Consider the following 12,105-nt stretch of genomic DNA (forward strand, 5'->3'; position numbering starts at 1 on the left):
CTGGAACCATACCCCTCTTCGACTTGTTGTCCTTCACTTTCTGCCCTAATCGCATGATTTACCCCAATCCAATCAGATGCTTGGCCTTCGCTGCCGACTGGATGACTTTGCAGCAATGGGGCAACATGCATGAAGCAACCCCCCCGATTGGATAGCTTAATTTGAAGAAATAGCAATGCCATGGCCATGGAAACAGAATGGGTGATAGGGAAGACCCACTTCACCAGTGTTACAGAGAGAGTTTCATTCTTTTGATTAAGAGGACACATTGCAAAAAAAAAAAAAAAATGGTCATTATTTGCAATTAGACTAAATTTTAGGGAAGGACATTGTAGTTTATTCTTTTATTTTTGTCTTAAATAAATAAACTCCTACATAAATTGAATAAAATAATCATTTTATATGAGTATGTATTTATATTTATAAATTTATTTTACTGAATTGAAAGTATTATAATCATTTGATGTGTCCAGGAGGCTATTTGCATTAAATCAATACTATAAGGTGTTTTATACTTACACATAACCTTTTGTAATTAACCCTTAAATAATTTAGAAGGGGATCTTGTGCTGGCCCCACATTTTGGTTGTGTTTGCCGCTTCATGTTGTTTAATTAATATGAAACCACATGATTCACAATTGTTAGGAGGATTGCAACATTTGTATAATTGTATATTAAAAATAGACCAGGTTACTTATCTTAAAAATAAAAAATAAAAAAGGATAGAACCACATGTGTGGGTAAAGAAAGTAGTTTAAAAATACACTACTATTTTTTTTTCATTTTGATATATATATTTATAAAATTTCATTATTGTTCGTACTAAAATTACTAAAAAAAATAACACTTTGGCAAAGAATATACATATTATTCATTAATAATGTATGTCAAAAATACCCTGCCCTTAATTTTTTCAGTCTCTAGTACTACACAGTAGTATTAAACTGTTCATTAACTTTTAGTGTACGACAAAATGGAAATGGAAACAAAGAACCAATGAATGAAGATTTTGTGGTCGGATTAGGAGAGAATCTTCATTGGCAATGGACTCTCAAAAGCCTCAATTATCAAAGTACTACACATAACCACATAAGAAGTGCATTCGTTAAAGCTCTCGATGACTTTACATGAGGTAATAAGAGTGAAGTTTTAAATAGGGATGTTCAAAAAATTCGATAAATCGAAAAATTGAAAAATCGAGTCAGATCGAACTGAATTGGACGATTTGGGTTAGTTATATAGTGGTTTGGTCCAATCCTGGGTCCAAAATTATGGAACCGTAATTTTTCGGTTCGGTCCTGATTTACGGTCCTGTTGGACCAGACCAACTCGGACCGAACCGTTACTATGTTATAATATATATATATATATATATATATATATATATTATACCCTAAACTTAAATCAAGTAAAGTTCTCACATGCCCCCCTAAATTTTTAAATTCTAAAATTATCTTAACTTTTTCTTTCTTTTGTTCTTTAAATTCCTTAAATTTTTTTTTTTTAAAAAGTCAAAATTTCCTTTTCAAATATATCACAATTTTCTTTACATTTCTTTCAAATATATCTCAATTTTCTTTCATTTTTTCTTCTTAAAATTCTTCTTTTTGCATGTTATATCAATGTTAGTTGATTTATTTATTTATTATTATTAACTCTGTCCCCTTTGAATTAAAATAAAATAAAAAGGAAATCAACCAAAACTGACAAACCGAACCGAACCAAACCGGTTTTTTACGGTTTGGTTTGGTTTGGTTCCATGGGTATTATGGTTCGGTTTGGTTTCAAAAATAATGGAACTGTTATAAATGGTTTGGTCCCAAAAAACTCCCAATTCGGTCCAAATCGGACCGTGTGCACCCCTAGCTTAAAATATGCTCTTGTTTCGTAATTAATACACTTGTTTAGTTAAAAGGTTATATAGTTTGAAAATATTATAAAAAATAGTAAATTAAATTTTGGAATGAGATAATTTTTATTTATTTATTTTTCCATTTTGGGAGGGAAGAGGGAGGAGTATTTATCTTTAATTTATTATTTTTATTTTATAAGTAATCGACAAGGATAAGAAAATAATCACCTATGAAGCACGGACACAGACACGGATACAACAAGACACGGATATGTACGGCGACACGGACACAAATACAGGACACGGGTACGACACGACACGGATATAGCCATACAACAAATTTCAAAAAAATAAGACACGGACACGGCGGGAATACACCTATAAAATAATATATATATATATATATATATATATATATATATATATATATATATATATATATATATATATTCAAAATCCAAAATATCATAAATCTAACCTCCCCCAAAAAATACTTCAATTAATTAATAACAAAGCAAAGTTATTAACAACTTTATAATTTACATTTTACACACATCCACAAATATAATTGTTTTGTTTTCTTTCTGTTTTTTTTGCTACGGTATAAAAGTTTATTTAATTCCAGTACCGAGATGAACGAATCAAATAAAAAAATAAATATAATGGAATTATAAAATTTAATAAAAGTAGAAGTTCATAATCTCAGACAAACGAGTCAAAAGAGTTAAACTTTTAAAATTACATTAGGTACCCCATTTTCTTTAAAAATTTACAAAATATACCCCGCCGTGTCCGGTACATGTCCTCAGCGTGTCCTAAGTCGTCCACCCCGTGTCCCCCACGTGTCAACCCCATGTCCAATAAAAAATAATTTCTGGATACTTCACAGAAGTGTCGGACATGCGTATCCATGTCAGACACATGTCTGACACTGGTACGGGACCCTTGAAAGGAATGTCCGTGTTTCATAGATAATTATTCCTTTTTATTTTTGTTTACTTTTAAAAAGAAAATAAAATTTTTGTGTAAGTATTTAGTGAGGTGTCATTTGATAACACAAAATTAAATGTTTATCTAATTAATTATATTTGATAGCGTAAATTTATTTAAATATTACTAAAAAGGAATATGTCAATTAATATAAAATAAAATTTTAAGTAATACAAGTATAGTTGATTAATGATGAGCAATTAAATCCAAAAAATATCACCTTTGTCATCTTTTAGTCTAATCACACTAAAAATTGTTGAAAGTTAGCATGGATAATGAATGAGTCCACGATCTTTGATGGGCCCAGAAACATATAATCGTGGCTGACCCCACAAGGATGTCATCTGTCATATTATAAAACCATGGCCCCACTAAAAAAAAATGGAGTTTTGGCATATAAAAGAATAATGAAAGAAAAGGGATTTTTTTTTGGCTTAATGAGAAAACGAAATGTGCTACGGTTAATATGATGGTTATCTTGTAGTTGGAGGATAGTAATTTTTTTCTACAAACAAATTACTTTTTATAATCAATTTTCTGTTCATCTTCTTATAACAACTCTTATAATAATTATTTTTATTTTTGGTAATTTTCCCCGCATAAACCATTTCCAAACAACAAAATGGCTAATACGGATTAGGGTCCGCCACTTCCCGCAGACTCACATTAGTATGGTACCCAAACCCTATTTTGAAATTGTGGACTCATGGTTTGGGTTTCATGTTCACTTGGCCCAACCTCTAGCTCACTTAACTATATATAACGAATGATTTCGTAATTTCATGTTTACATAACCGTTTATCTTCAGGTACAGCGAAAATCTATCAACTTACCAAAAATAAAAAAGAAAAGAAAAAAATCTATCAACTTACCAAAAATAAAAAAGAAAAGAAAAAAATCTATCAACTTACGTGTCATGAAAGTGTCTTTGAATGAGCCACCTTCCTATGTAACGTTCACTTTATTCAAATAATTTAAAATCACAAGTCGGAATTAGAGTGGATTCATATTAATTATTTGATGTTATATAAGGAAAATCCATCGAAATCATCCTCACGACTGTTTCTTGAAACAGTCAAGAAGTTCCGTTACTACTCAATCACAATGAAACCTCCCAACAACTTTTAGGGTTACAAATTAATTAGAAACAAAATTACGGAAACACCCTCTTAGGGTTGGTATTGGGATTGTATTTGATAATGTGTCCCACTGTGATAGGTCAACCAACCCAATCCCAATACCAATGTGTCCGTGCTAAGTTTCGAAGTATGAAAATCCATAATGCTTCAAAGTCAAACCAAATCTGCCACTAGAATCGGATTTTCAAAACTTTTACCAAGTCTATATGATCCAAACAGCTCACACACACACTTGCGCACACACATGCTGTTAATTATTTGTTATCAATGCAGCTGTTCTTCTCATCCTCTGTGACCTTGTTTCTACCATTCACAGCACTAGTACTGCTGCTATTATCTCTTTCACTTGTTGCATGTAGATCACTACTACTTGTGCCCAAAATGACTGTGAAAGGAGGGACAAGCCAAGCCTGTGCTGCATGCAAGTACCAGAGAAGGAAGTGCTCGTCGGAGTGTGCTCTGGCGCCATATTTCCCGGCAAACGAGCCTAAGATGTTCCAGAATGCACACCGGCTTTTTGGGGTGTGCAACATTATGAAAATACTGAAACAATGCAATAGCCGCGAACAAAAAGACGAGGCCATGAAATCTATTATATATGAATCCGATATTCGCCAGAAGTGTCCGGTCTACGGATGTTGGGGTATCATTTGCCAACTTCAGTATCAACTCCGACAAGCCATTGAAGAGCTTCGGTATGTGCACGCTAGGCTCACGGTCTGCAGAGAACAATGCCATAACCAAATGAACCCTAGTCCACATTTTGATTCTCCATCTTCGCAGTTACAATTGGGGATTAGTCCAACCAGTGAGGACTCATCAATTTTTCAACATCATGGAATGTCTAATTTCCCAATTATGAACCATTTTGGTAGGAATGAAATGGATGGGGTATATTTTGAATCTAATGATAATAATAATAATAATAATATGTCAAAGCCATTGTTGGTCCAACAGTACCCTTATTATAATAACATGGCAAGTGGTGGTAGTTCAATGGGAATGGGAATGGGAATGGGGATTAATCAGACGTCTCAGATGGTTCCTTCACAGCCATTTTTTATCCAACATGCAACAGAAGTTTCTCAAGATTATGATGATATACCTTTTGATACGATTGCTGATGACAGACAATCTTATATTGAATCCAAGGAAGCATGTGAGTCAAGGTAAGTACTGTTTTCTTAATCAAGTTGGTTTTATTGTCAGATTGCATTAGAATATATATATGTGTGTGTGTGTGTGTGTGTGTGTTATTTACATTTACATCTATTGATAAAAGAAAACTAAAGTCTTTCTTTTGTGGAAATAAGCATGTTTAATGAATTTTATATTCAGCTCGGAGTCATCGTTGAAGGATACAACACAATTGATTCATGAACACGCGTCAAAAAGTGAACTCAAGAGCGCTGCTGCATGCTTCAGCCTCACAAGTGTCAACTAATTGAATCGCTGGAGGATTTTGGATTTAGTTTTTCTTTTTTTCCTACGATAAAGAGTACTGTTTTGGATTTGTTGGTTTTTCTTTGCTTTATTTATTTTTACATTCCTTGCCAATTTCTATTTCCACAGTTTTGCATTCAATTACTAAGAAACGTGAATTGTTTTTTGGTTTGAATGAAATGAACATTCTTGAATTTTACATTGTTTTTTTTGTTCAAAAGATGTGAGGCGCACTATAGAAAACTGTCCATCCATGTTTACAAAATGGCTCAATTCAGAAAATGATGACATGTCGCTGTCCAAATGGGCCAATTATCTGGTAATCTGCCCTAAAGAAAAACAATGGGAAAATTATCAATAGTACTAGAGGAGCATCAAGTGTATATGATGTAAGACTTTTGTGTGTGTATATATATATCACTTTTACAAATGCGTCAAAGAGCAGTGGAGAACAATAACATAGAAAAGAACATCCTCTTAACTCTTAAAGAAATTGTTAGCATCATATGCACATTTGAATAACAATAATATTCATGCAAGGGCTTGGGTGATTATAAAGGTTTCACAACATTAAATTTTAGCTCCACATTTCATTTTTTTTTTTATATATATATAAACAAGTGAGATTTACTATGTATTTTTTTTTTTTTTTTTCCAAATTTTGGACTCAGCAATTGATTAATCGAGGTTTGGAATGGTACCTCTTATTGACATGACGGATGTCGTTAATATTCTTAACGTATAATCATTATGCGATTTTATAAATTTTCTTAATGTGGGGATCACGTCAACTTCTACTCATATAAAAATTAGATTAGTGAACTTCCTATCTTGATTACTATTGAAAATAATAATAATAATATCTAACCATATTTGTTTCTTTTTTTCTTTTTTAAAACTATGATTTTTTTTTAGGTAACATATTATTGAGGGGTAACAATTCGTGTTGGTGTTGTATTGATGTAAGAGTATTATACTAAATAGGTAAACCTAAATTCAACCCATTTAATAATCGTGTCAAAAATTTTCAACACTGTTTAATGATCTGTTTATCAAAATAAGACATTTAATATTTAATCGAATACTAAATAATAGAAAAAAAATTATCATAATTAATCACACATATTCAAAATAAAAAGAAAAACTATAAGGCATAGATAAGGTTTATCTTAAAATGACTTAATTATGCATAGTAATTGAATTTAAACAAATAACATATTATATAGGTCATATTCACGATTATAATATGTTGGAGTTAAATAGGTCGAATTATACGGGTTGAACCCCTCAATTATAACCCTACACGATTCAGTAAATAAGTTAATCGTGTCGATCCTTTTATGACTCAAATCCGTTTATATTAAATCCAAATCCTTTTAACTCGTGTCGTGTTCGTATCGTATTACCATGTCGTGTCGTAATTTGTTATCCTTAATAGTATTGTTCCTCATTAATTTAACATACCTCCAAATAATCAACTTGACAGGATCCGAATTTGAAATTATAAAACCTCTAGACTTTTAAAAAATTCAATTTTTTGGCCAAGTCAACATCATAGGTAGAGTTCATAACGTTTAAAAATTATAAAAATCTTTAACATAATCTACAAAACATACAAATATTTATACATATATTATATAAGATAAAAATAAAAATTAATCAGAAACTGTACTGTAATGATACTCGTTCTTGAAATCATTCCTTCCAAAATAAATAAATAAAATAAAGCATTAAGAAAAATAAAACATTAGAGGTAGTAATTTCATAGTATCAGTCTAATTAATTATTACTCTTATTAAGTATTTCCTTTTTTCATGGCACCCGAGCGTATTGAGTAGTATATTGAACGACCTCTCTCCTCCACTTGACTTGTAAAGAACGGTGAAGTCACAAGTCAGCACTGATATGTTGAGGACATATGGATATAGTACGGATATACACACATTATCTGCAACTCCGTCCTCTTTGTTACCATGTATCGGAACCAACATCTACAACATCGTACCCTTCAAGAAATTTAAGAAGCTCCGAAGATGTTTCATAGTCGTTGCACTTTCAGCTTCCTCAACCAGAGATGTCTGGCGAAAAACATCGCAAAATACGACGCCGTCTTCATCTTCTTCTCACCAAGTTTATCGCCGTCGAAAACAACAGGTCGTGTATTTAGATCACAGTGTCGACATGGACGAGCTTCTATCCTCAATTGGGTTGACCCAAGACGAGCACGAACTGTTCGCTCTAATGTCACCTTACAAAGGTCGACAACTTTCAATACGATTCATGGTCACCCTTCTCTCGCGCGAATCAGATTGGCAAAGATCGATTGCGCTTCTCGATTGGATCAATGAAGAGGCCTTATATAAACCCTCTGTGTTTGCTTACAACGTCGTTATACGTAATGTGCTTCGTGCGAAGCAGTGGCGACTTGCACATGGCCTGTTCGATGAAATGCGTCAACGAGCGCTCTCGCCGGATAGGTACACTTATTCAACGCTTATAACGCATTTTGGCAAGGAGGGTATGTTTGATGATGCATTGTTTTGGCTTCAACAGATGGAACAGGACCATGTGTCAGGTGACCTTGTTTTGTATAGCAATTTAATCGAGTTGTCTCGTAAACTTTGTGACTATTCCAAGGCCATATCAATCTTTTCGAGATTGAAGCGGTTGGGTATTTCGCCTGACCTTGTTGCTTATAATTCGATGATTAATGTGTTTGGGAAGGCTAAGCTTTTCCGTGAAGCGCGCTTGCTTCTTCAAGAGATGAGATCAGTGGGTGTTGTACCGGATACTGTAAGCCATTCCACACTTTTGAACATGTATGTTGAGAACCAAAAGTTTGTTGAGGCACTTTCGGTGTTTTCTGAGATGAACGAGGTTAATTGTCCGCTTGATCTTACGACATGCAATATTATGATTGATGTGTATGGACATCTTGATATGGTCAAAGAAGCTGATAGGCTGTTTTGGAGCATGAGGAAGATGGGAATTGAGCCGAATGTCGTTAGTTACAATACCCTTTTGAGGGTATATGGTGAGGCTGAGCTTTTCGGTGAAGCCATACATCTTTTTAGATTGATGCAGAGGAAAGATATTGAGCAGAATGTTGTTACTTATAATACTATGATTAAAATTTATGGGAAGTCTCTTGAGCATGAAAAAGCTAATAATCTTATTCAAGAGATGCAGAAGAGAGGGATTGAACCCAATGCCATTACCTATTCAACCATAATATCAATATGGGGTAAGGCAGGAAGATTGGATCGTGCAGCAAAGCTGTTTCAGAAGCTGAGGACATCTGGGGTTGAGATTGATCAGGTTCTTTATCAGACAATGATTGTGGCTTATGAGAGGGCAGGCCTCGTTGCACATGCTAAGCGACTGCTCCATGAGCTTAAGCGCCCAGACAACATCGCCAGGCAGACTGCGATCACAATCCTTGCTAGAGCTGGACGGATCGAAGAGGCCACTTGGGTGTTTCGACAGGCTTTCGATGCTGGGGAAGTGAAGGACATATCTGTCTTTGGGTGTATGATTCAAATTTATTCAAATAACAGAAAGCACACTAATGTCATTGAGGTGTTTGACAAGATGAGAGGAGCAGGATATTTTCCTGATTCTAATATGATTGCTCTTGTCTTGAATGCTTATGGAAAGTTGCGTGAATTTGAGAAGGCGGATTCCGTATATAGGGAGATGCAGGATGAGGGTTGTGTTTTTCCAGATGAAGTTCACTTTCAGATGATGAGTATCTATGGCGCGAGAGGGGATTTTGTGATGGTTCAGTCACTTTTTGAGAGGCTGGACTCTGATCCCAACATCAACAAGAAAGAGCTCCATCTGGTTCTTGCCAGCATCTATGAAAGAGCAAATAGACTAAATGATGCATCTCAAATCATCAACAAGATGAGAGATATAGGAATTTTGAAATCGTGACCATCTTAAGAAGTCCTACTGTGCCCTTGCGTTGAGCAAATTCGGTCAGACTGTTGTAAATTTCATTGTTTTTGGATAATTCTTCTGTAGATATTGTATTTTAGCCTCTGATTTATAGTCTCCATCTCCTTCACAAAAAACAAAAGATATTGCTTTGGTGCCGTTTCTAACAGTTTATGTCATTGCAGGATTGTGAAAGGGTACAGAAAAATGTTACCATGTTATTATTCCTCTTCTGTAACTTATTTGTTTTCAAGAGAGAGGCAAGAAAAGATGATTGTATAGTAAGATAAACATGCATCAGCTTATTCTCTTTCTTTTATTTGTATCACATATTTCATATATTTATCGAACCATATTGTTGCGTAAGAGACATCAGACCAGGACGCTTTCTTATAAAAGAAAAAGGGGAGTCCACAGATGCTCAACCAGAATGTAAGGGTTTAATATGGCATCAATTGGTAGATCTTCATAAAATTTAAACCAGTTATGCTTGTTAAGCTGATTTTTTTATTTTTTATTTTTTTTATTTTTTATGTTTTCATGAAAGTCTGTCGGTAGTCTGGCTTGTTGAGTATATATAGGCCATACTTAATCTTGCTTGGGTTTCTTACTTGTCCAGTATTTTGCTGCATTAAACATTTTCATATTTTTTTTGTTTTTTTTATTATTCTTACTATTATTATTTTTTTAAAAGAAATGTAAGATTTTCAACTTTGAAACATCAAAGAGTTTCACTGTATATTGCACATAACAATATACACATTCTTAATTACATTAGAGTCTGTATTATAAGAAAGTTGGTGAACTATTCTTAATTACATTAGAGTCTGTATTCTAAGAAAGTTGGTGAAGTATGTGCTTTTAATCCTACCAAACAAACTTCTATACACGATGCATATGGGAAGAGACTGAAGAGTGGTTGATGATAACTGCTTTATTAAATTTAGATTACTTGAGTATAGACTGAAGGTGAAGCCAACAAGTTCCTTTTATTGCATAAAGCTCTAAAAGATACCTTTCTTCTGAGTTCGATTTCCCAATTATTCACATTCCATCTCTTTTTAAGTTTCTAACAAGGTTCCGTGGAGTGTATATCCTTCAAATAATTGTCACTACAACTTACGAGTGCAGCGAATTTGGGATAAAGATTAAAAATTGGGACGGAAAAAGAGGACGAGTCTCTAAGTTCAAAATTTTTTTAGACTCGAACACTCCGTCTACCCATTTGAAAAAGAGGACTTATACCATATGGAATAGTGTGGATTGGTTGTCATTTATAATTTCTAAAACGTGTTTGACATTTTTAACTTTTGTAACATCCAAGACATTCCTTCACTTGTTGAATTGGTACCTCATATTTGACATTTTAATTAGTCTCTCACTGGGCATGTGCCTACGATGTTCTATGGCTGGTTTGCGTCAACATCAGGTTGATTAAATTTCACTTTCTTCTGCAACTTTAAACCAATTGAATTGCATGCCAAGTTTTTTTACACTACTTGTTATTTATAAATTGTGGTTGAGTTGGTTGTGAGTGATGAAAACCTTTTTTTTTAAGTATTTCATAAATAAAACGGGATATGAATAAATTGAATAATGAGTTAGGCCAGCAGGTAAACATGTAGGTACTGTTTGGTTGAGTGGTATCAATTTTTTTTAAACTGAATAATTAAAGCTAAATTGGAATTTCGGCTTTCCTTGGTTCCTCTAGAAACCATGATTACATGCGTTCTATTAAGTCCATTAATTATTATTATATTGATACTGGAATGTACAGTGGTGCATGTGACGCCTGATCTTAATTCCTAATTAAGTGGTCCACGACGCGAATTAAAGTGAATGCATCCACTTAATTTTGTATTACTTAATGCTATCAGAAATTCAGACTAGTTATTTCATGACAGATAATTAGTTGTCCATTTATTAGCCACTAAATTAAGATAATTTTTGAAATGTTTGAAAAGTCAAAATTTATATTTCAAGACATTATAAACAAAAATATATGTCTCATTGATTTGTTTACTTTTCTTTAATATATATATATATATATATATATATATATATATATATATATAATATTTCTATTTTCAAAAAAGCAAATAATACATTTATTTTCATGTCTTCCAACTACTTTGTCACCTACGTCAAATCATTTCCGGATTATAATCGACGATTCTTTTACCATTTGGGGTGTTAATTTACCAACTAAAATATCCCCCATCGTGAAAAAGATTCAACAAAAGACAAACAAATCCACTATCGTTTTTACATCAACGTCGAGTAACTCCCAATATAGTTGTAAAAGGAAAACGTGTAGATTGACTCATCAAGTTTCCATTGAAATATGATCCACACAAGGAAAAACACTTGTTATTCGCTGGTTATTAGCGTCATCCGAAAACGTCACTTTCTGGTTCTCGACTTTCTGATTCACGAAGAATGAAGGGCAAGGGGATTGATCGAGAAAGATCTCTTATTCTTATTATAAGATCACAATTGGATCCGCATATGTTTGATAAAGAAAATAATCTTCACCTTTGAGAATAATTTAAAACGGAAGTGTTCAATTGGAACATGAAAACGTGACTAAATTGGTCCTAGTTACTCTTTTAGACGGAGTGGAAGAAGCAAAAATTAAGTGAAAGTAAACATAACACATAGTAGAGGCTCTTTACTCGAAGATTAGTTAATTAGTCATCATGTCTGAAGCGGGTTCAAACGACATCATTGTATAATTAACA

General features: G+C 33.3%; 2 protein-coding genes across 2 annotated transcripts; both read left to right on the forward strand.

Moving 5' to 3' along the window:
• The first annotated feature begins 4,249 nt into the window (after positions 1–4,249).
• On the forward strand, positions 4,250–5,426 carry LOC132282219 (LOB domain-containing protein 27-like). The gene is made up of 2 exons (XM_059783826.1): positions 4,250–5,151; positions 5,321–5,426. The coding sequence occupies exons 1-2, from the start codon at positions 4,250–4,252 to the stop codon at positions 5,424–5,426; spliced, it is 1,008 nt and encodes a 335-aa protein (XP_059639809.1).
• A 1,549-nt stretch (positions 5,427–6,975) lies between these two features.
• LOC132285158 (pentatricopeptide repeat-containing protein At5g39980, chloroplastic) lies at positions 6,976–9,730 on the forward strand. The gene has a single exon (XM_059787327.1). The coding sequence runs from the start codon at positions 7,331–7,333 to the stop codon at positions 9,359–9,361; it is 2,031 nt and encodes a 676-aa protein (XP_059643310.1). The 5' UTR covers positions 6,976–7,330; the 3' UTR covers positions 9,362–9,730.
• Positions 9,731–12,105: the final 2,375 nt, after the last annotated feature.

The sequence above is a fragment of the Cornus florida genome, unplaced genomic scaffold, assembly GCF_030987335.1.
Source record: "Cornus florida cultivar Cherokee Brave unplaced genomic scaffold, ASM3098733v1 CherokeeBrave_3.0.0_Hap2_Chr11, whole genome shotgun sequence".
NCBI lineage: Eukaryota > Viridiplantae > Streptophyta > Magnoliopsida > Cornales > Cornaceae > Cornus > Cornus florida.